The sequence below is a fragment of the Lathamus discolor genome, chromosome 5 (genome assembly GCF_037157495.1).
Source record: "Lathamus discolor isolate bLatDis1 chromosome 5, bLatDis1.hap1, whole genome shotgun sequence".
Lineage (NCBI taxonomy): Eukaryota > Metazoa > Chordata > Aves > Psittaciformes > Psittacidae > Lathamus > Lathamus discolor.
In genome coordinates this window covers 1,769,035-1,792,785 of record NC_088888.1, presented here as the reverse complement: position 1 = coordinate 1,792,785, position 23,751 = coordinate 1,769,035, and the positions used below count along the sequence as shown (strand labels likewise).

General features: G+C 48.0%; 1 protein-coding gene across 5 annotated transcripts in view; it reads left to right on the top strand.

Annotated features, from left to right (window-relative positions):
• The first annotated feature begins 2,680 nt into the window (after positions 1 to 2,680).
• Positions 2,681 to 23,751, top strand: part of KCNH1 (potassium voltage-gated channel subfamily H member 1) — a 182,787-nt gene continuing 161,716 nt past the window's right edge. For all 5 annotated transcript variants that reach the window (XR_010612771.1, XM_065679335.1, XM_065679334.1 and 2 more), the window contains exons 1-3: positions 2,681 to 2,836; positions 15,074 to 15,197; positions 15,433 to 15,539. Coding sequence is in view for 4 of the 5 variants with exons in the window: in XM_065679335.1 (XP_065535407.1) it covers positions 2,764 to 2,836; positions 15,074 to 15,197; positions 15,433 to 15,539 (304 nt within the window). In the remaining variant the exon portion in view is untranslated. The remainder of the gene's footprint in view (positions 2,837 to 15,073; positions 15,198 to 15,432; positions 15,540 to 23,751) is intronic.

Genomic DNA, 23,751 nt, shown 5'->3' with positions numbered 1-23,751 from the left:
GTCCTGACCTAGGGCCCTTTTCAGGACAAAACAACAGGCTGAAAGGGCAGCATGATAAAATACAGGTGAGCGTCCTCTATAGCAAACCATGACCTTCTATATTGGCTTCAGGTGGAAGTGTTATGTAATAAGCCCTGTCCAATAGCTGGAGGGGGGTAATCATCTAATAATGAAGTCAATGTGTGTGCTTTGCTTTAACTGGGGCTTTGCTTCCAACTTTGTATCAGCTGCAGAATTTACTGCTAATGGCAAGAAAATGAGTATAAAGTTCAGACTGGTCAGACTGAAACACTATCACAGTGTCTCTCTGCAGTAGTGGAGAAAAATTCCTATCTCCAGTAGGAGCCATATTCTGCAGTGCAGAGAAAGCCTGAAAGAGATAGAAGATAAAGGAGGCATCTTCCATTTGCAGTGTTACAGGTTAGATGTGAACCCCAGCCTAGCTAAAACCTTACTTTTGACGTGGAGCTTGTAGGATTCAGCATGGTGCTCTGAAACGTTAGATAGAGCCAAGACCACACAATGCAACACAGACTGCTGGAAAACATACAGGTTTTCTTTCTTGCTCTGTGTCCTTTTGCTCCTGCTTGTGTGTACTTGCTGATTCAGACTAAAATCTTCTTTAAAGGCCTTAAAGTTCATGTACTGTGTGCCGGCTGCTCCCAAGTCGTAGCTATTCCTGCAGAGCTGGGCAGAAGCGAAGATCTCATGCATGCATCTTGCCCTCTGGCACAGTGGCTTAGAGGAATAATGGAACAGGCTTCCAGATCTCAGATTTATCAGAATCTCGCCCTTATGGTTGTGCAAGTTTGTGTCAAAGGTTCCAGTTCTGGTGTTACTGGGGAAATTGGCAGTGTTTAAGATCTCTTCAGGTTTGGTCTGTACTGCTGAAGCCAGTGGGAACTAAATAACCAGGGCTGTTCGTGCAGTTGTTGGGGACAGGTTTAGATGTGTCAAGGTGCAAATACATGCTTCCATGGGATTTTCCAAGGTCCACCAGCATTTCAGGGAGATTTGGTGGCCTTTTTGCAATTTCTGGTACTTGACTTTTTTCTCCTACCCTACCTGTGGCAGAAAATCTGGGGCTGGCTGATACATAGTTCATGACTGGTTTAAAATCAGCTTCCATGCCACAGCTACTTCATGTGCCTGGCAGCAGGGCTGGGCCATGCTGGCATTTTAGGAGTCATAGAATCACGGAATCCCAGACTGATTTGGGTTGGAAGGGACCTTAATGTTCATCCAGTTCCAGCCCCTCCCACCGGCAGGGACCCCTGCCACTGGAGCAGCTTGCTCCGAGCCCCTGTGTCCAACCTGGCCTTGAGCACTGCCAGGGATGGGGCAGCCACAGCTTCTCTGGGCACCCTGTGCCAGCGCCTCAGCACCCTCACAGGGAAGAGCTTCTGCCTAAGAGCTCAGCTCAGTCTCCCCTCGGGCAGGTTCAAGCCATTCCCTTGGCCTGTCCCTACAGGCCCTTGGCCCAAAGCCCCTCTCCAGGTTTTTTGCTGGACCCCTGAAGGTACGGGAAGACTGATGTGAAGTCTCCCGGGGGCTGCTGACACTGGAACACTCAGGGACTTGGATCTGCAGCTCCTGCCACAGCAAAGCTATCCCCTGCCTTCACCCTCAGCTCTCCCCAGTGTGCAGCCCACATCCTTCCACCGAAACCCTGCTGTGGGAGGCAGGAGATCGGTGGCAGCAAGACGGGAGTTCATGAGCATCACCACGGCAGCCTGTGGTGCATGGCTGGATCAAGTGGTGCATGTGGCTGTGCCGAGGCCCCAGCCCAAGCCTCATGCAGGAGAGAGCAAGCTGGCCCGTGCCAGAGCTCTGTGGGAGCAGCACTAAGGCTTTCAGAAGCCCCGGTGACACCGATCATCGTCTTCACCATGCTCCATTTGCTTGTTTTGTGAGAAATGGCATTTCCCAGGTGGAAACATGCTCACATCTTAATACATCCTGAGCCGCGGAGCCCAACGGTGCTGTGCTGCATGAGGCACTGCAGCGACTGAATGCCAGCGCCAGCCAGAAAGCCTGCCCGTTGTGTCAGCAAGATGTATTTTCCACTCATTGATAGATCGGTAAGGGGAAAAGAACGAAGTTGTTTGATCCTTGATTGGGAAACCGTCCTAAATCAAGTATTTCAGCGACTTTAAAGCCCGTCAGAGGTTACGTTTAAATAGTTTATCGCACCGCGTCCGCTGTTACTCAGTTGGGCCTCATAATACCGAGGGGCTTTCCAAAGGGAATCATCCCAGGAAGGTGGGAAACACCTGCCGGGGCTGAAAGTGGCGCCTGCGGTGCTCCGCGGCGGAAAGCTGCTGCCGCGGCTTTGTGACGGGTTTTAAAGCGCTCCGGGTGCCTCCCCCGCTTCAGGGCGGGTGTCGAGGGTGCCGCGACGGGCCGAGCCCCTCAGGACACCCCGCATCCCCCCGCTCCACGGCCGTGAGCGGCGCCGGGGAGGGCTCCGTGTGCCCCGCGGGCGGCTCGGCTCGGCCCGGCCGGGCTGCCCTGAGCGAGGGTCGCGCCGCGCCGCGCCGCGCCCAGACGGTGGCGCTGTAACACCGGCGTTGCGGCTCGGCGGCGGCCGGCAGGGGGCGGTGCAGTGCGGCGCGGCGCGGCGCGGCGCGCGGGAGGCGGCGCGGGGCTGGTGCCGCACAGCCGTGCCGGTCCCGGCGGGGCCATGAGGCTCGCGGGGCGGGCGGGCAGCGGCGCGGCGCAGCGCTGAGCGGAGCCTCCGCGCCGCGCTCCCGCAGAGCGACTATGGCCGGGGGACGGCGGGGGCTGGTGGCGCCGCAGAACACCTTCCTGGAGAACATCGTGCGCAGGTCTAACGGTGAGCGCCGAGCAGCACGCGCGGCTCTACCGGCGGACGGGGGTGGGCGCGGAGCCCACCCGGCCGCCGCCGCCCGTAGTCCCGCGGAGCGCCCCGGGCCGGGCAGCGCGGCTCCGGCTGCAGGTGCGCCCGCACGGCGGGGCCGGGGCAGCGCCGCCGCATGCCCGGCTCCGGGGCTCTCGCGGCCGCGGGGTCCGGTGCTCGGCGGGGGCTGCGGCGGCGGCGGCGGCGGGCGGGGGGGGGGGGGGAGGGATGCGGGAGCCAAGATGGTCTCCGGGAAGGGAGAGCGGGGCGCGGGGGTCCGGCCGGGTTGGTCCTGGGCGAGGGGAGACTTTGCCACCGCGAGGGCTGGGGGCAGAGCCTCGTCTGGTCATTTCTGCCCAGCGCGCTGCAATCGGGTCTCGCTCGGAAAGCTGTGGAGTGGAAAATGCCTCGAATTTCACAATTGCATGCAAATATGCATTAATGTCATCCAGATTCTTTCACTTAGGGAGTTACCAAAAGCTGCTCCCTCAGTAAGCGTGCGACTGTGCATTCGTTCAAACCTAGGCGTGTGCGTTGCTTTTTAAAGCTCTGAGCCCAAGTTCTGGCTTTCCTGATGCTTCTGTTGACTTCGGTGGGGTTACTGGAGGGATTAAGACCTTGTGGTGTGATTGAGAAACGTGCAGGATGGAGCTCCGGCTGAAGACGAGTTAATGAACTAAATCAGAGTCAGTTTGTTACGCTGAGGCAAGGGGCTGCAAACTCAAATTATCCAAAGACTGATTTTCAGTTGTGTGCTCTTTTGATTGAAGTACTATTGGAGGCATAGCCTTTGCCAAGACCGTGTTTTGACATCAAATTGTGGGGCTGTTTCCATAAGTTGCTTCTCTCTGCAACTTTCCTGTAGAAGGGAAGCGGTTGGAAGATGCATTCCTGAGCAAATACTTGCTGTTCCTACAGTGAATCTTGTGCTTTTTGCCTAACACATGAAGCCTTACATTTCATCACCTGCAGGCTGCTTCTCTAATCTCCCAACACCAGTTATGCGAGGCTCTTCGCAGAACTGCCTCCACTTTGTAGATTACTTTCTTCATTAAATCCCAATTTTCTCTTTGGCCTTTCAGTGCCAAACCCTTGATGCAATAAATCAGTTGAGGTTTGGAGATGGGGGGGGGGGGGGGGGGATCATGCAGCAGAAGCTATGCTCTGCTTCTTTCTCTCTTCCCCCGTTATTAAGAAGGTGTCAGAGCGTGGTGCTAGACAGCAGAGGTAAGATGACAGCACTCCATTTCCAAATGCTCAGCCAGTCCGGAGGGCTGTGATCAATACAAGTTTTAGATTAAGCTTGCACGGTTCAGACATATTAGGAGAAGCTCAGGGAAGTGACTCAGGTCTAGAAGCCCATTTCTTCTGTAATGTGCCTTCTAGTTTTTGCTGGACCCCGTCCAGCCTTGCTGTAAATGTGATGCCGTCACAGACGGATGCTGTATGAATCAGTCCTAACGTGGGACCATCACAGCCTCCTCTAACCCCGGTGTCTGTCAGCAGACAAGGAGTGTCTCCTTCCTCTCCTGGCAGGCTCGGCTGTGCTGGCAGCATGGACACATGCCGGTTCCTTGTTGCCTGTCTCGCCTTGGCATGCCTCCTTGGCCTTTGGGATGCCCACAGGATGAGTACTTAAATGGGCCCATAAAGCTTGAGGTTTGGCTCCCCTTTCTCGGTTTCGGTTGACTGGGTAGTACTGTGACCCGCAATGAAACTATTTAGGCCATTTGGGATTTGCCAGGTAAACCTCAGGCTTGTTGTCAAGCTGCATTTGCTGGCACCTGCAAGCAAGTTAAGTAGTGCCAACAGATACTGTGTTGATACAGGTACAGGAACGTTCCTAATTTGGGGAGCGTTCCCTTGGGAAGGAGAGGAGTTTGGTCACTGAGCAGAAATAGGCACTGAAGAAGTGCTTCACTTAAAGGTACGTGTATGGGGCAGGCACCCACAGTCTCAGGTGAAGCAAGGAAAACATGATCATGTGTTAGAGCCTGGGGCAGGTGTGTTAACTCAGTGAAAGAGGCCCTGTAGTAGCATCATAGTAATTGGCATGCAGGCTCTTTTGGAAGCACTGCTCTAAGGACAGCGCTAATTATACTGGTGTTTAACCAGTACTTTAGCAAGGAATTCTTTGGACAGCCTTTCATGTTAGGCGTGCGTCTGAGAAGCTGATGCACGCTCGATGGCTAAAGGTAATAGCAGCGTACATAGGCATGTGAGTTCAGGGGCTTTCCCCTCGGGTTAGTGTTTTGCACAGGTTTATATCACACCATCTGTAGTAAGGCTTGCCTCAAACTCTTTTGGTCTGAATCATCTTACTTGGAGTTACTAGGGAGGAGAGCTGCTTCTTAGCTTGCAAATCAGCTGAGAGAGGTTCTCATGCTGGAGGTGCTCACACACCGTGTAGACAAGGCCCTCAGTGCCATGGGTTAGTGGTGGCCTCGGCAGTGCTGGGGAACACTGGGACCTGGTGATCTTAAAGGTCTTTTCCAGCCTGGTTGATTCCATGCACTAAATGCCAGCCAGAAGAGCTGTGCCGGGGTTGGAATCAGTACAGTATTCCCTCACCCCTCCGTGGAGTAAAGAAAGAATTGAGAACTTCTCAGCCCATCCTGGAATGGGGTAATTTAGGATAGCGCACACAGGAAGGAATGTATTAGGTGTCATCTGCCTAGACCTGTGGACCTCATCTGGTTCTCTGTGATCTCTTCTCACAAGGAGACCTTTTGGATGAAGTGTGATCTTAAGGCTCTTTCCTCTTTGAAACGAGGGACACGATAACCCTGCTTGTCTTGTTCTCCATGTTTAAAAGCCGTGTTTCTATACTGGCCATGTAGGGCTAGAAAATTAAATGTTGCATGTGGTACTTGGTTGACAGAGATTTGTTTGAAGCATTGAAATATTTAAAGACCAGAACACCCATTGGGACAGCAAATGAGCCCTGTGCTGTAAAACAGTGCAGTATATAAAGAATCACTAGCCCCTGATGGTTACTGCTAATGTGATAGTAATGTTTTTCTTGGGTAATGTAATACACCCACAGTATACAAGCGCTATAACAGCAACAGTTATAATCCTGGTTGATGGCCAAGGCGTCTGGTTCAAATGGTGCAGTGTATTCCAGAGAATACGGATTCTTTGTGCTATTCCAATGCTTTATCAATGACCGGAGGCCCAAATTACTTGCCAATGTTTGTAAATGGCAGCTGGGTTCTGCAGCCCTTGGTCAGAATTGTCACTGAGGTACGTGGAGCTGTGCATGTGTAAGGGTGGCAAAAGCAAGCGCTGTGTTTACATGGTGGTGGAATTGCGTTGGAAGTTACAGATGCTCCTCTGAGTTATGGACAGATGCTCCTCTGAGTTATGGACAAAGCCAGGAGGTTGAAAGAAGGGGAGGTTGGAGGGCGTAAGGCTTGCGTGAATTCAGTTCTGCTCTTACTAAATCTCCTGGGAACGCAGTGAGGAGGCATCAGGTATGGAAGCAAACCTGCACCCTTTGATGGAGAATGCAGTGAGTTCCCTGTAGAGAGTAAGGAAAAACACCTTTGGACCCAGATCCTGAGAATAGCAGCCATTTCCATGGTTTATTGCATACATTGGAGACTGTAAGCACAATAAACATTCTCCAACACGGGCATGCTAACCTGGTACCGTTGCCTCAGACCTCGAGGAGAAATAAGCTTTAGTATAAACAGCTCTGAAACTGAAAAACCTGCTTTTGTGTTAAGCTAAAGGGAAACACAGAGGAAACTGACAGAGAATGAAGACCTAACCCGTGTTTTGTTCTCCTTCTTTTGCACTTGGGTAAAATGTTAATGTAAATGTTTGCAAAGGAGCCTTAACCTGAGTGCTGCAGCCTGGCCCAGCCTGCCTTCCCTTCGGAACCCAGAGCAGTGAGCAGCATGGGGGGGCACAAACCTGGCCGCAGCTAATGTGGTTTGGGTCCAGAAGCGGTACAGCCATGCTTCCCCAGAGGCAGGGTTGCTGCCTGAAGTGCTGTGGGTCTAATCACTTCAGAGCTCTTACAGAGAGGGACTGCAGCGACAGGACAAGGGGTGATGGGCTCAAACTGAAACAGGGCAAGTTCAGGTTAGATCTAAGGCAGAAGCTCTTCCCTGTGAGGGTGCTGAGGCGCTGGCACAGGGTGCCCAGAGAAGCTGTGGCTGCCCCATCCCTGGCAGTGCTCAAGGCCAGGTTGGACACAGGGGCTTGGAGCAAGCTGCTCCAGTGCAAGGGGTCCCTGCCCGTGGCAGGGGTTGGAGCTGAGTGAGCTTTAAGGTCCCTTCCAACCCAAACCATTCTATGACTGTACATTGGTAGGGAACGTGTATGAACACGACAAGATCTCCTTTGAATGTGGTGTGCCAAGGGTAGGCAGGTCCTGAGCATCGCTGGGTTGCCTCATACTACTGCAACACTTTTGGTCGATAGCATTAGTCATCAAAAAAGTGTTTCTTATACTGAGAACAGGACTGTTTTTGTTGGAATTAGCAAGCATGGTTTTGGGGTGGAATATACTTTTCTGTTTCCTCTTGATAGAATGTGTGTGGTTTCTGGAAAGTTCATAGATTTCCATAATTTTCAACGAATCTTCAAGAAACACCGGATGAAATTCATTGTTTGCAGAGGATCAGCTCAGAATCCTTGTGCTGCAGGTAAATTACAGTGTGATCTAGTGAGGTTCTCCTGGATGGGGAAATGCATTTTAGTGACTAGGACAAAGCTAATTGTGCACAGGGACGAGCGATATTTTTAGGTTGGATCTAAGGAGGAAATTCTTTCCTGTTAGGGTGGTGAGGCACTGGAATGGGTTGCCCAGGGAGGTTGTGAGTGCTCCATCCCTGGCGGTGTTCAAGGCCAGGTTAGATGAAGCCTTGGGTGGGATGGTTTAGTGTGAGGTGTCCCTGCCCATGGCAGGGGGGTTGGAACTGGGTGATCTTGAGGTCCTTTCCAACCCGAACTATTCTATGATTCTATGATATTGAGGTATTCCTGATGAGGTGCAGTGTCTGGGTTAAGCTATCGTACTTCTTAAAGCTCCCAATGGGCTGACTTGGAGGGCTGTAGGAGGTCTGCAGGAGGTTATCTGTTCCATGCTGCCAGTCTCATCCACCCTCTGGACTTCAGTGGGTTAACTTCAGCACAAAAAAGCCCCACAGCAATGGAATAGAGGGGTCTGGGCTGTAGCATGCTTCTCTTCCCTTGCGTCAAAGGCTCTTTGCCAGAGTCACAGCTTGTGAAAAGTGCATGGAAAACTGCTGCATCAGTACTAAGATGGTGCTATAGCATAGAGTGCCTTTAGCTGAAGGTAACTGTTTCTCTTGCCATTACTATGGCTTGCCCTATGCAAGGCAAAGCAGATGTTATCCTCCGCAAATCTGGCATCCACTGGTTGAATCTCAGTCTGTACTCTGGTTCTGTCTAATCAGGCAAGACCGGGTTATTAGGTTCTGATAAAATCGCTTTTGGCTGAGTAAATCCACGAGGGTAAGTCTGTTGGCACTGATTAAAACAGGACATTTAGCCCTGAAAGCAGCAGAACTTCAAAAACCACAAGGAGGCAACTTGTAGGTGCTGTGTTAAGGTCATGTTCCCAAATTGAGAATGGAACAAAGGAAAGGGTTTTGTTTCTTCCCGATCTTCCTTTTCTGAGTTAACAACTGTGGAGATGCCTTTATTTTTATACAATTGATGAGTACATCAAAGTATCTTCTTGCTGTTAACTCCTTTTTTTGGCCATTATTGCTTGAGTTGAATATAAAAGGGGTTTTTGCTGGCTTTTACTAGGCCAGAAGCTTCTCGTTTTGTGTGCGCATCTTTATACATTGAGAAATGTGTGACCTGATTCCCTTGAAATGACTTTTATAGATAGCAAGTAAAATAAAAAGCACAACGCAGAGATGATGGGATAATGTGCTTCAGAATTAATGTTCTGAATGCTCAAGAAGTTCTGCTGTGATCATTCATCGTATCAATCCATTTCTGCATGAAATCCTAGAACAAGGCTGTAAAACAAATCGTAATGAAACCCATTCATTGGAGAATTTGTTAATGCATTTTCGTATCTCATGCAGCTAAAAGTGAACAGCGAGTTAGGTCTTGTCAAGTGCTTTTAAGGCTTTTGATGGCTGTAGCTATAATCAGTACATCAAATGGCTTCTTGAAACTGGGGGGAAGATCCATGTCATCAATGCAAGTAAACCATGCTTTTTAAGATCAGATGGGAGGGGGGAAGCTGACCAGTTACATGGTGAAGTCTCACTGCTAAACAGGATTCTCATTCTTTATTAAGAGTGATGCACTGTGCGACTCTTACAACCGATGGACAGTCTGACGTCTCAAGATTATCTCATGCTAACATCACATTTGCCTAAATATCCTCTTAAAAAAGCAATTTCTCAGCATAGACAGTGCTTCAGGGGTAGAGCAAGAATGACGCCATGCATAAAGTACACGAGACAGCGTCAGTGCGCTTTCAGTTTCAGCTCTTCTTGTTCCGTTCGGCACTAATTCGTTTTATCTTGAAGAAAATGCAGCTAATGCTGAAGCTTTTCCAGCTCCTCGTGTTGGGGGATGTATTCTGGTCAATTCAAACTCCTCTCATGGTAGAGGCCTACTGTGAAATGTTTGCTCTAACAAATGCGAAGTAACAGGCGTTGAGATGGAACCAGTAGTTTTTATCCATGCTGCTGCCCGAAATTAGCATTCATTTTCTGTAATGATTCAAACTGAGTCACTGGAAGTTGTTTTAGTTGGTGTCTCTTTTGTTATCTGTGGCGAGTATGATGAAATATATATTCTAATAGCTCTTTTCAGCCTGTACTTGCACTGTGCGCTGGAGTACACATGACAGTGTAAGTCATGCTTGAGCAAAGCAAGAAGTGCCTGCAGTTGGTGCCTTGGGTTCGTTCTGGAGCAGCTGAGGAGCTTTGAAATCCGTTTTTGTTTCTGCAAAACAAATAGTTACGTAAAACTTAGGTAAACCATGTCAGCCCAAATGAACCTATCGATGGGGGTTTGTAACGCATTGTTTCATGTTAGGGTGAGCGTACAGCTTAAAATAGATCGGTCTCTATATTAAGGATGTACAATTTTGAGGCCACTATATCATCATTCTATAGAGAAATCAGACTGTTCAATGGGATATTTAAACGTTGATGCACTCCCACTCTAGGAATGAGTACAAGGAGCTCCTGGGTAGATGTGGGTATCTGTGTAACACTGTTGACTTCTACAGGAGAATGTGGGTGGAAGAGTGGAATTCTGTCAGATTACTTTTATTCTGCCATACAAATAGACTTTCAGTTCTTTGAGCAGCTCCGTGCTTGCTTTGAATACAGTTACAGCACTTCTGTTAGGCTGAAAGTGTCTTTCCTTCCCTAAGTGTGAGCCTTGAATCCCATATATGTGAAGAAAGGATCGAATAGGTACTTGAAATTGAGTTTGGCTTATTGTACTGAGTTAGGGCCGTATTTTGATCTCAGGAGCTACATCTGAACAATGTAATCAGTGTGACTAACTGCTTCTGTTTAACTGTTTCCAAAGCTAAGATTAAACATGAGCAATAGTTCATGCATACCTGGCTTCTGCAAAGTGCTAAAGCAAAAGCATGATACGAGCTGTGTGACTGTAGCAATGTTGACAGGCCTATGTAGAAACAACAGGCTATTTCCATGCATTGTGTTCCTTATCAGAAACGAAACCATCTCTTTTTCCCCCCTGTATCCAAATGATGCTACTTGTGATGCAGAGTCACAAGTTTGTAAATACCAGAATTGTTTATAAGCTCATCTGTCCCTTGTACTCAAATACAGTCTTTAATCATATGGCAGTTGCACAAGATTTTTGCCTACCTTATGTTTCTCGTACTGTATAGTTACTTCATGTTTCTCATACTGCAGAGATGCTCATAAAGGAACAGTAGCTAAGGAGGCTGTATCCCCCACTCCCATCCACAGTGACCACAGGTAGGGTAAGAAACCCATTTACTAAGCATTTATTTCTGCTGTAGTAGTGGTTTGTGCTTCGTAGTGCTAGAGGTCTAGGTTTGCTCCATTGAAGATGCATGGAGGAGCTTGAGACGTGATACAAAGACATGCTGGTGTCAATAACCAGGGTTATGTCCTCACCCAACGTGATGAAGGCTGTGGTCTGGAATGAGAAGGGGAGTTTCTGTTCCGTTGGAGACTGGTGGTGAGGAGCAGGTATTTCTACAATATAAGCCCAAAAGAACATATCTGTAGGGTTTTATGATGCATTGATTTGTATTTGAGTGAGGCTGCAGCTTCAGATAGTTCGGTCTCGATCTTAAGGATGTACAGTTTTAATGCTAAGGATGTACAGATTGATTCTCCTTTCACTAAGAGGGGAATAAATTAGGAGCAGATCTTCTGACTTCTGTGTTTGTGTGATGACTATGGGGAAAATACGTATATATTCAGGTGACATTTGTGCACTGTGCCAACCTGAGCATACCTGGGGCTTTGACAGACCCACATCTGTATCCGAAAGCACAGTGGGCACCAGCCTTGGTTAGAAGGTCTGTGCTAGAACTCGACAAGCAGAGGTTTCCTCTTGGTCACCTCTGTGTGCTTCCTTTGTGCAGGCAGCAATGTGGAATGTGGCTGGCAGTGCTATGGGAATGTGTCAGGCATCATGCTGGTCTCTGACCTTCGCCAGTGTGTCCCAGAAGAGGGCCAGGGAAGCCCCCTTACAGGAGGGGCTGGAATGCTATGGGTATGTATGTGCAGCAGTGTGGGGCAGTGGTAGGGAGGCAGCCTTTCAGGGACTTGCTCCATGTCCTTGCAAGGAGGTGATGTCTTCTCAGTCTGCCAGTCCTGATGAGATATGTCTGTGAGGTGCTGCTTGTCCTCAGCCACGTTAGGGGTTTAATGGGCAGTTTTGGCTTAACAAAGCACTCTAATAACAAGATGCAGTAGATAGGATAATTTTGGTGCAGCGAGGTGTTCTAGAGAGTTGCTGTTGTTAAAGGATCCCTGTTATTTGGAAAGGCATTTTCGGATTCTTCTGTGGTGGTGTCTTCTGTCAGTGGAGGAAAATACTGGTTTCAGTGACTGAGCAAAATCCATCCTTACATTTTGGAAGGAGTCAAAATGTTTTTTTCCTTGTTGCTTTAAAGCAGCTGTGTCTTGTTTAAAGTGATAACCCAACGCGGGTCTGGCGTTTGAGTGTGTAAAGGCCGACCTGAAGATACACTGCAGTGAACAGAACTCACCTGTGGGAAATGCAAGCTAGAAAATCTGAAGTGAGGCATTTCACAGTCACCGGCGCTCCAGACTGAAGCTCATCGCAGAAGTCCACCCTATGCATGCAAGTCGTTGTGCTGCTTTTGAGGCGCAGCAGTTCCTACCTGTGTTTCTGCAGCGTGATGTGCTCTGTGCTGTGCTTCTGCGTATTTCTGTTCCTCCCAGTGGTCTTGCTCAGACTGTGCCAAATGCAGTGCAAGGGCTTTTGCATGAGCCCACCCAGCCCAGTTTCTAGCTCAGTTCTTCTTGGAGCTGATAGGAAGGGCCAGTGATGCTTACAGCTTCTCCTTGGGCAAGGCAATACCACTAACCCAATTGACACTGTGATAGGGATTGATTTCCCAGTAAGGGAGTCCTTTGAGTCTTTTCAAAGAGGTGCCTCCAGTTACTGAACAGTTGGAGTACTGCAGCTATCACATGTCTCTGAAGAGAGCTTAGTAGTGGCTTTCTTCATGGTACTCCTCTGACCAGCTCCTTTTCTGGCCTTGTTGACCCGGTTGTGAGTCCCCAAGAGGCTCTTCCCTGCGATGCTCAAATTGGTCACTAGAGCATCCCTCGTGCTTGTTGTGCAACAAAGCCCCAGCTGTTTCCTGGCCTCTGGGACCCTGTGTCCCTGCAGATGGGGAGGCAATATTTGCCTCTGTGGATGTTATTTAGTATTTTCTTATGTTAGGGACAATTGTTTAACAGATTATGAGCTGTCTTCAAGCAGCACGCTGTCAGGGATGTCAATGCAATTGAATGTAAATGATAACAATGAGAACAGCCCTTCTACCTCCGGGTTATCTGTCAGAATAAACTAGGCAGGGGAGTTGTAAGTGGGAGTCTTTATTTTATGCTGTGTCTTGTCAGTGCACTGGCAAAACACCATTGTTGGAGACATCCTTTATGAAGAAGTACAGGTGTATTCTCCATGTAGGCACAGAACTACTGTTCTGTCCTTGTTTTGTCTTTAAAGAGCTCTGGGAAGAGGAGTGAGTAACTGGAGGGACATTCCTGCTTGTTTCCAAAGAGCTGTTTTTGCAGATGCTGGGGCTCCGACTCCATGGGCTCCTAGGCCATAGCAAGGTGAAAGAAACCCCAAAATGGGTATAGGAAGTCTGGAAACCATCAGTGCAGATCCTCTCTCCCTTTGCAGCAAAAGCAGGAGCAAAGGAGCTGATGATCCTGAGCTTGGGGACCTAATAGGCACACTAACAGAGGCTGGTGGGTTGGAAACCTCTTTCCTGGCCTGGAATGCAGGGCACCTTTTTGGCAATGTGGAGCTGGAACAGCAAGCCCAGAGATGAGTCAGGCTTGTGGCGTTGGCTCTTGGGAATGGGCCACGTTGGACACAGGGGCTTGGAGCAAGCTGCTCCAGTGGAAGTGGTCCCTGCCTGTGGCAGGGATTGGAGCTGGATGAGTTTTAAGGTCCCTTCCAACCCAAACCAGTCTGATTCTGTAAGCTCTTCAAGAAGCTCTTGAGGCAGTGGAGAGAAGGGAAAGTTATCCTTTGAGATGGGGAGATGGTGAGAAGAAATGTGTGCATGAAACAGCGCAGTTCGGATCAGGGCAGGCCCTGGCCTGGTGTTTGTGTTTGCATGCTTTCCTGTCAGTTTTTTGTACTTCCTGATGAAAACGTAAAAATATCCCAACCAGCTCAGTACAAGGCAGTGTTTATAACAGCCACTCGAAAGCACTTGCTTTAGCAATGAGAAATGGCTGGCCTTCCTTATTCACAGGAAGGGGTAAAAGACACGTATTGTTTTTGGCACAGAGTGCTTCAACCAAGCAAAACCCGCAGTATTTCAAAGAGGCTGTGGCAGTCGAAGCAGTTAAAACGTCCCAAAGTTACACTCCTGGTGTATATCATTCTAAAGAGTGTGTAAAGATACACTTAATCATGCTGATGGGATTGGGCAATGGGTTTAGATAGCTACCGGAATGTTTTATTTAAACCCGCTTGAAGTGTGCAACGGGACAAAAGATTTTGAAAGGAGAAGTTAAAATAAGCAAAACTCCTTGCAGTGAACAAGGAAAAGGCCTTGGTTGTTAGGTCTTGTTAGGGTTAGGGTTAGGGTTAGGGTCTCTTGGTTGCAGGAAGCTTTAACGGTGGCTGTGTTTGAGCAGTTGGGGGTAGATCCTAAGAACTAAAGGCTTTCCATGACTTGATCTCATGTGGCCTCGTAGCTTTTCTTTCAAAGCCAATAGGGTCTTTGCAGCTGTGAAAGGAGCCACCACCTCCTCCTGCTTGCCACTGCTGTCTTGGCACAGGTCTAGTTAGTTCACTGCACAAGAGCCAAAGCAGCAGGGAAAAGCGAGGTCTGGGTCCCACAGTGGGTATGCTCATGCTTTGAATGAGACAACAGTCAGAAAAAGGATAGCACACACAGGGATCTGGTGAGAATCCTGCTCCGGTTTGTGTCTCACTGGCTGAAACTCCTTCTGGCTTGTACAGCAAGCATAGAGTTCTTCCTACTGGTGTAAGTACTGACCCCAGTGCTGCTCCGGTGTCCAGTCTGTGCCCTACAAGAAGTACTGCAGCTTGTGTGGCCCGCAGTGAAGGTGATACTGAGAGGAGCCACTGTGCTGACGTTCAGGGGGAGAAATACCGATCGTGTGCTGGTTTGGCTGCGGATCAGAGGCTTCACATTCAAACTGAGTGTCGTGGTGGGTCAGTGCCTGGGGCACAGAGGGGAGCAGTTTGCTGGGTCTGTCCTCAGTTGAGGTGAATTTTACCTGCTTAGCAGTCCTCTGTTTCACTTGTACAAACCCATCCTCTTGAGCTTTGTGTGAGTAATTAATATATTAAACCAGGGAATAATCCTGTTGAATGCGGTGGGAATAGTATGTGGGAAAAACTGTTCAGGGACTGAAGCTATGGGGAGTGCGTTCTGAAATGAGTATTTCCTCTAATGCAGCCATAGCCTTGCCTGATGTCTAACTGATGTGCTCTTTCAAACAGATACCAATTTCGTCTTGGGCAATGCCCAGATAGTGGATTGGCCCATCGTCTACAGCAATGATGGATTTTGCAAGCTATCAGGATACCACAGAGCAGAAGTTATGCAAAAAAGCAGCACCTGCAGGTATTTGAGAAGAGATTTATTTGCTGGTGAATATCTTGCAGTGTTGTGCTTGTTGCTTGAGGAGAGAAGTAACCTGCTTATTCCAGTTTTGTCTTCTATCTCCTGCGGCTGCATCTGTCAAATGTGCTTTCCAGGTGAAACAGAATCAAAGAAGGGCTATTTCCAAATGGGTTCTTTTCACACTGTGAAGTGTCTTTGTCTACTGTATGACTTGAGTTTCCTACTTTATTTGCAGTTTTATGTATGGGGAGCTGACAGACAAAGATACAATTGACAAGGTCCGGCAAACATTTGAGAACTATGAGATGAACTCCTTTGAAATCCTGATGTACAAGAAGAACAGTAAGTACTTGATTGGTTTGTTCGTTAACATGGGTGTGTAAAGTTGTTGTAAATCAGAGTGTAAACTGCAAGGGCAGGTCTGTCAGCCGGCAGGACCCTGCTTTATCTAGGGCTAAATATGCCCCAGTTGTACCAGTTGGTCTGGTAGAGATGAGAAAGAAATGAGAACGTTAGGGATGAAAGTCACTCAGGGAGGCAGACGAAGCTGTCTGATCTGTTCTGACGTTTAGTGCAGTTTGTGTGAGATGCTTTAAGACAGCACTCAAGACTCCATCAGCAGTGATAACGCGCAAGCTTGGTTTCCCTTACAGACAACACGCTGCTTCGATGCTTTAAAATTTGATATAGCAAAGCTAGTATTTAGATATAGTTTTGGAATAAAAAGAGCCCATCTTTTGTTCCAGAAGCTGAACAACTTCTGATGTTTTCAGATGAAACTGTCTCTTATTTTGGACAAAAAAATTCCTTCATTGGGATATTTTTCCTATGAATTTCAGTCTGTAACTGCGTGTATCAGCAGATGAAAGAGATAGTGAGAGACACTGAGGGGCTGGAGCAGGGCCAGAGAAGGGCAACGGAGCTGGTGCAGGGCCTGGAGCCCAAGTGTGATGGGGAACGGCTGAGGGACCTGGGGGGTTCAGTCTGGAGAAGAGAAGGCTCAGGGGGGGGACCTGATGGCTCCCTACAAGTGCCTGACAGGAGGATGGAGCCAGGAGGGGCTGGGCTCTTCTGGAGCATAGCTCTGCTGGTCCAACTCATTTGAAAAGCTACGTGTGCAATCTAAATGGCTTTACTTTGTGTTTGTTCCCTTCTAGTGTTACCTGCCTCGAGTGGTTACCTGTTTCTTAAAGCTCATTTCTGTTCCTAGCTCAGTTAGTGGCCGTAGGGACCATATGCAGCTCACATCTATGCATCCAAAGCCAAGTAAATAAGCTGCAGTCCGGAGGTGTAGCGGGGTCTGGGATTCTCTCTTAGTTACCAGTGATTTGGCACCAAGAAGCTATGCAGCTACTCTTCTATCCTTGCTGCAGCATATGGCCTGTGGTACAGCCTGGGGCCTCTCCGTCTTTCATGCAGAATTAAAGCAAGGTAACTGTGGGGTGAGGAATGTTTCCTGCCCTGCTGTGCACTTCCCTGAGGAGAGGTGGCCCAGAACAAAGTCCAGCTGTGCAGAAGCTGTGTTGTGTGACAGGCCAAAAAGCAAAGCTGCGATGGCTCTGCTGTGTGCAGAGGGTCACGGGCACGGGAAACAAAAGCAAGCTCTGTGCTTTCCCAAGTTTAACAAAACACAGCGCTCTTCGTGTTCGTTAGATGTGGAGCTTTAGAGGTACATGAACTACCGTGACAGAGACTGTAACGCTGGAGTTGTACCAAAAAGGGTTGAATCAGAGCTCTTTCCCAGAATCAGGCACATCACAGGCAGCCACTGTCTTGTTTATCACTCTGGGATGTGGTCTTGCCTTTGTGATCACCTTACGTTTGCCTGCAACTGTGGCAGTATGGGCAAGGAAGATGGTTGATTTTAACCTGCTCTCAGTTTGAAGGTTTTGGAAGAGACATCTTTTTTCCTGCTCTTTGTTTCTGTTTTTTTTCTGTCTCTCTATTCTTCCCTCGCTTCAGTTTTCTTCTTCAGATTAGTCAGCGTATTAGACAGGAGGTAGGTTTTTGTTGTTCTTTACCTGTCCACTCCTTCCCTATAAAGTAGCAGCCATGATAAATAGCAAGTTCTTCTTTCATTGTTCTGTTGTTCAAGTGGTACATTCTCCACAGCCTGAATATTCAGTGTACTTCTGGCTCTTTAACAACCCAGTCTCTACCCTTTCAGGGGGGAAGAGGAGAAAACAAAGCAGGAGTTTCATGTTAACTATGATGTTGCTAGGGCAGGTCAATCTTCATCTGATATCTTTATGAGCAGCAGTCATCTCTCTCTCTGAGTGACGAGTATGGCCTGATCTTACACTAGACGTGTCAGCAATAGATCAAGATATTTAATAATGCTACTAGAAGTGATAGGCTGCTTTATTTTGACACAGCACTCTGCATGGTGGTGACTCGGTGCTAGAGTTTGTTTGATTGTTTGTTGGAGCCCAAGTGTGATGGGGAACGGCTGAGGGACCTGGGGGGTTCAGATGGAGAAGAGAAGGCTCAGGGGGGACCTGATGGCTCCCTACAAGTGCCTGACAGGAGGATGGAGCCAGGAGGGGCTGGGCTCTGCTCCCAAGGAACAAGGGATGGGACAAGAGGAACCGGCCTCAAGCTGCCCCAGGGCAGGTTCAGATGGAGCTGAGGAACAATTCCTGCCCCAGAGGGTGCTCAGGCATTGGAACAGGCTGCCCAGGGCAGGGCTGCAGGCACCGGCCCTGCAAGTGCTCACACCCCGTGGAGACGAGGCCTCAGTGCCATGGGGCAGGGGTGGCCTTGGCAGTGCTGGGGAATGGTTGAACTGGGTGAGCTTAAAGGGCTTTTCCAGCCTGGTTGAGTCCATGATTCTCTAAGAATACCCCATCCAGATGTTGCTGGGTACCATACATCCACGGGCTTCATTGCAGTTCATAGCGTCCGCTCTAGAAACAACAGAAGCTGTAGTATTCAGAAAAGTGTTGCAATTTTCCTGCCTTCTTCATGTTTGCATCTGTGGATACTGTCTCTACCTTGGCTTCCCCTTTCCCTGTCTAGCCCTCCCCTCATCCAGTAGTGACTATCCTCCCTCTTTTCAGACCCAGAAGATGCGGTAGAGGTTAGATAGCCCCTTGATTTCTTAGCAGGTGCGTGCTGAGCACTATTGTCTGCAAGAATTGCTTCCCAGAAACGCGGAGCTCCTCCAGGATAATTGGAAGTAATAGCAGCAAACAGGTCCACAGTCACCAGGTTTTTGTCGTTGTTGCTCTGATGCCATCCTGTTGCGTTCAGTTGGGGATTCGTTGTCATACCTGGAGGAGGGAGACAAAGCGAAAGCTTTCTTTCATCTGGACTGCAAAATGACAACAGACAGGTTGACAGTAATTTCATGTGAGAGCTTCAGTTCCATTGTTTGATTAGATGTGAGTGTCCAGTGATGCTGGAAGTATTGTTTATATGGGAAAATGAAAAAGCATTGCTGAGTCTCACTGAAATCAGTGGAGTTACGGTGACTACCAAGGGAGGATGTGGCCTAATGCATCAGAAAATAGTTTGTATCTGGCCCTAGTCTTAGCTTATCTGAACTGGTGCAGCTTAAACATCTACTTTCTAATGAGACTTTGACAGCCATTTGTTAGGTTTTCACACATTATGGTCAGCCTCATGAGGTGAAATGGCTGAGTGGATTAAACTTGGACTTGCATTGCCTAGTTTTCCATCTACAACCGAGGTTTGGGTTACAGGCAGTGCAGAAGCAAGCTGCTTCTAGATGTGCTTGCTTCCATCATTGGTAAAGTAAATTTTGTAAGAATATAAGTTGCTTCTCTCTGCCCATTTGAAGTCCAACCCCTTTTCTATACAATACTTGATCTGCTTCAGTGAAAGAGTATCTGAAGTGGGATGAACTCTTCAAAACTAACATGCATGGGGTTGCAAAGAGTCTTCAGGTGTCCCCTGTGTGAGCAGACAGACCCATTGCTTACAGTCAACTGCAGTGCAGTGACACCTTATTTTCCTTTCTTTTTCCTTTCCTGAGAGGTTTTGTACAGGTGAGGGCAGCAGAATAGCAGCAGCCAAAGGGTTGGCTGTGGATAATGGTTTTGCACACTGCAAAGTGGTTTGAATAAGCAGTATATCTTCTTTGAGTACATATATTGTGGTGAGAGTCCCAAAGGCTAGGCTTCACTTTCAATTTGTGCTGGGGTTCACTTCCCTGTTTTACTGGGTGCTATATTAGAAGGCTTTTAGATGTAAAAGAATGGCAAAGAAGCTCAAAATAGTGATTTGGCGGATCTGCTTGCACTTATCTTTGGGACCAGTGCTTTCTACAGAAGTTAAAAGCCAGACAAACAACCCCATCCTAATTTATAGAGAGGAAAATTTCCCTTCAGGGTGGTAGACCTATGACTGCCCACCACTAGGGACAGTTTATCATAACGTACTGCTTAAAACCAATAGCAAAGCCAGGTTGGACACAGGGGCTTTTGGAGCAAGCTGCTCTAGTGGAAGGTGGCCCTGCCTGTGCAGGGGTTGGAACTGGATGAGCTTTAAGGTCCCTTCCAACCCAAAGCATTCTGATTCGATGAAAACCCTTTAAAATCGTTTGTATTTGTGTATGCTGTGCCTCTAGTGTCTCCAGATGGGAATCTTTGTTAAACCAAATGGTTGCAGGAGAGAATGAGAGTGTTGGAGTAAAAAGTGGCATGTATCTGCCTGGGCCTCCTATTGAAATCTAGCTCCATATGTGTCCAGCAGCGTGCATGCCTGCATCTCCTCTTCTGTGAAATCCATCTGCAGGAGCTCACCTACCTTCAGCAGGGTCAAATCGAAGTATTCTGGATTCATTAAACTGGTAATGCCCATTGATCTTGTCAACTTCAAACGTGTTGGCAAGGAAGACCTGCTGCCATCTCCTTGAACATACACAGAACAGGAAGACTTCCCAGTAGTAATACTTGAATATTTTATCTAGGGGTAAATGCAAAAATTCCCTGTGTCTTCCCCTTCTTCATGCTTGTTTTCTGTACTTCAGAGAACTCAGAATCAGGTAAACCATATCAACACTGCTACAGTACAAGGGGGTGTGATGAACCTTTTCCTACTGTGTTGTTTCAGTGTCATAGGATAAGCCCTGGGCATAGCAATTCTACCTTTGGGGGCTGGAATTGATTTTCCTTATCTTAGCATGAGAAGATCTGACCTTTAGAAGCATTAGCTGTCAGAGCATAGCAGCACCAGATGCAGAAGACATGAAGGTAACAGCTTTAAAAGTGCTGGAAATGTGTGTTAAGGTCTATTAATACTGGCTCAGCGTGGTGAGCTACATCCTGAGTTGGTTTGCTCTCATTCAGTACACTCTCTCTGTAGTAGAAGGTAGAGTCTAGAGGAAGATTTGTGCTCTTTGTCTTGCATGGTCAAATATCACGGGCTTCTCTGTGCTTCTAGGTAAAATCTGGGTGGGTATAGCGGCTTGCCTGGCTCTTTCTGATCACACCTCATCAGCTGGTTTGCTACTGTCACACTGGACACACTATTGGGTCCGTGTGGGATAGGAATGAACAGCCTCATACAGAGTACCTGGGCATAAGTGAAACCCCAGAGCAGGGGACTGTAACAGCCAGCTGTGCTGTTTGTAGAACTGAAGTCTTGCTGTCTGCGTTGCTGCATGTAGGAATTGTTGGAGACACAGGACACGCTTTTGTCCTTTTCATTTCCATCCTGCTTGACTGCCTAGCTTCAGGGCAATACCTGTCTGAAGACTGGTTGAGACATTATCAAGTAATGCAGTGGCAACTTGCCCCATTGAGTAAGGGAAGTAAGGAGATGTCAGCTGAGTTGTCAAAACAGGGCTTTTCATTGTATTTATAAATGAATTTTGGTTTCCTTTGTGGAAAGAGAAGTTGTATATTGCAGGTTTATTTAAACAATGTGAGTTTTGTAGCTGTGAAGAACAGCTGACTTCTTCGATTAAATGGTTCAAGGTATGGCAATAGAGCATATTCAGAGAGTGAGTCTGATTTTCATTCTAGCTTATTTTTGTCTCACAGGAGGGAAGAATGAAGTAGAGACCATCAGTATGGTCAGGGGGAGAAGCCAGAGTAGGTCTTTAACATCTTGTTCACTGAGAGTTTCTGAAGTACATCAGCCAGTATTAAATAGCAGGTTAAATGCTGGTGTTACTCTTCGGCAGGGAGCCGAGCGTATCACTTGTGAAATAGGGCTGGAAAAGCGGAGAGGGAAGAGACTGCAGTGTTTGTGTCACAGGGGGGAAATCACAAGGAGACATTTACTGTGTGTTAGTCTGGAGAAGACTTGGGACTTGAATCACAGCTCTTAAAATTGCCTTGCCTTTAAGGCAGAATGGTAAGTACTGTGCCCAGGCCAGTGAAGACAGTGAGGAGTTGTACCTATTCATGCTAGTATTAGCTACGTAACTTTGGTACCACAAGACGGGCTGATCCTACAGCTACTGCCAGAAGTTTGTAGATCTTCATTTCTTCCCAGTGCACACCGTTTCTCCACCAGTTTTGAAGTGACATTCCCTTTCCTAGCGGGATTGGTGCCGTGCCAAACTCTGGGTTCTTTCACTGTTGATTCCAAATCTAACAGAAGCCAACGTGGCTCACGAGGGTTTACTTCTTTGTTTGTGCATTGGCATTATCATTGGGCCTCACCAGTGAGAGAGCTTGCCAGGACTGAGCGCAAAATGTAAATGGAAGTAGATGTATTGTTGGAAACGCTGGTAAACAGTTTCCACGTGGCTGTACATCAGTGCAGACTGGGGGCATATGGGGATGTTACTCTTGTTTTGCTGTGAGAGCTCTAAAACATGCTGCAGTTTCACTGCCTAAATCTCAAGATCACCTTCTTCATTAAAATGGCCTTGTTTGTGCCTCTCGCCAGTAGTGATGGTCTGGCTGAGCAGGGACATCCGCTTTGACACCAAGAGGATGAGGGCTGCCTGTAGGACGTTGAGATTTTAGTTTCCGACCTGATTTATAAGTGGTTTATACTTTAAGCTTTCCTGTTTAATAGTTAAATAAACTGTTTAATGTTTAAAAAGTAAAATTCTTCTGGTAATTAAACCAGTATGCAGGGAAAAAAGAAAGCCGAGTACAGCCACATCTTGCCTGAGCTTTTCAGTGTGTTCCCACACTTCACATCCCAGTTCTGCTCTGATTGAGCTCCTGGTAGCAGAGCACTATGGAAAGCCCACGTAACACAGCACCAGGAGTGCTCATCTCGTTGTATTCTTATCGTCAAATCGAATTCTGGTTTGGGTTGGAAGGGACCTTAAAGCTCACCCAGCTCCAACTCCTGCCATGGGCAGGGACCCCTTCCACTGGAGCAGCTTGCTCCAAGCCCCTGTGTCCAACCTGGCCTTGAGCACTGCCAGGGATGGGGCAGCCACAGCTTCTCTTCTTTCCTCTTTCAGTTTGAACCCATCACCCCTTGTCCTGTCGCTGCAGTCCCTGATGAAGAGCCCCTCTCCAGCATCCTTGCAGCCCCCTTCAGACACTGGAAGCTGCTCTGAGGTCTCCACGCAGCTTCTCTTCTCCAGGCTGAACAGCCCCAATGTTCTCAGCCTGGCTCCATACAGGAGGTGCTGCAGCCCCTGAGCATCCTCGTGGCCTCCTCTGGACTTGGTCCAACATCTCCATGTCCTTCTTATGCTGAGGGCACCAGCCCTGCACACAGTGCTGCAAGTGGGGTCTCACGAGAGCAGAGCAGAGGGGCAGGATCATCTCCTTCTCCCTGCTGGTTATATATATTATATATTGGTTATATATATATATTATATATTGATTATATATATATATACACCCTGCTGGTGTATGTATATATAATATTTAATTTATATTATATTCACTTGTCTCCTATTCACAAAAGAGACTGAGAAGATGGTGGAGCATACACTGCAAAAATACTGAGGACGATGCTGACTGATGTTACGGAGGCAGGTTCATGGCCTGGCAGAATTTTCCATCTACTTCTTTCTGCTGTTGCTGTGTTCCTCGGTAGATCCCAAACTGGAGGATGATGTGCACAGTCCACGTGTGCCACCTTGGCTTTACCTTCTGCCCTGGAGCACACCCTGCTCGTGGCACCCTGGGAGTTTTAGGGGTACCCAAATAGTGCTACCTGCTGCTAGCTCTCAAGGATACCTGTCTCTCGTTGCCCGTGGGGCACGTGACTGAGATCTACACTTGTTCTAGGTAAAAAAGTGTTTTGTTTTCCTTTTTGTTATAAATAATGCAGCACAGGAGTAGGAGTCGAGGGAGTCAGAAAGTAAGAACCCTGCTGATACAAGCTCCTTGCCCTGCAGCAGCCTTCTACAGGTAATCGGGACAAGTCTTTCCTCTTGCTGCATCCAGACCATGTTAGGAAAATCTTGCAACAGCATAATCCTACCATAATCGTATAAGAGAAGCTGACAGCATGCATTTGACAAATAGCCAGAATAAGAGGGTGAATTGCATCCTTTCTGTTCCTGTGATGTGCACAGCATCTTCAAAAGCACGCTAGTAAGCTTTTATAGCTGCGGGAAGCAGAGATGAAACCCAGTATGTAATTCAGCCTCAGTGCTGTGAAG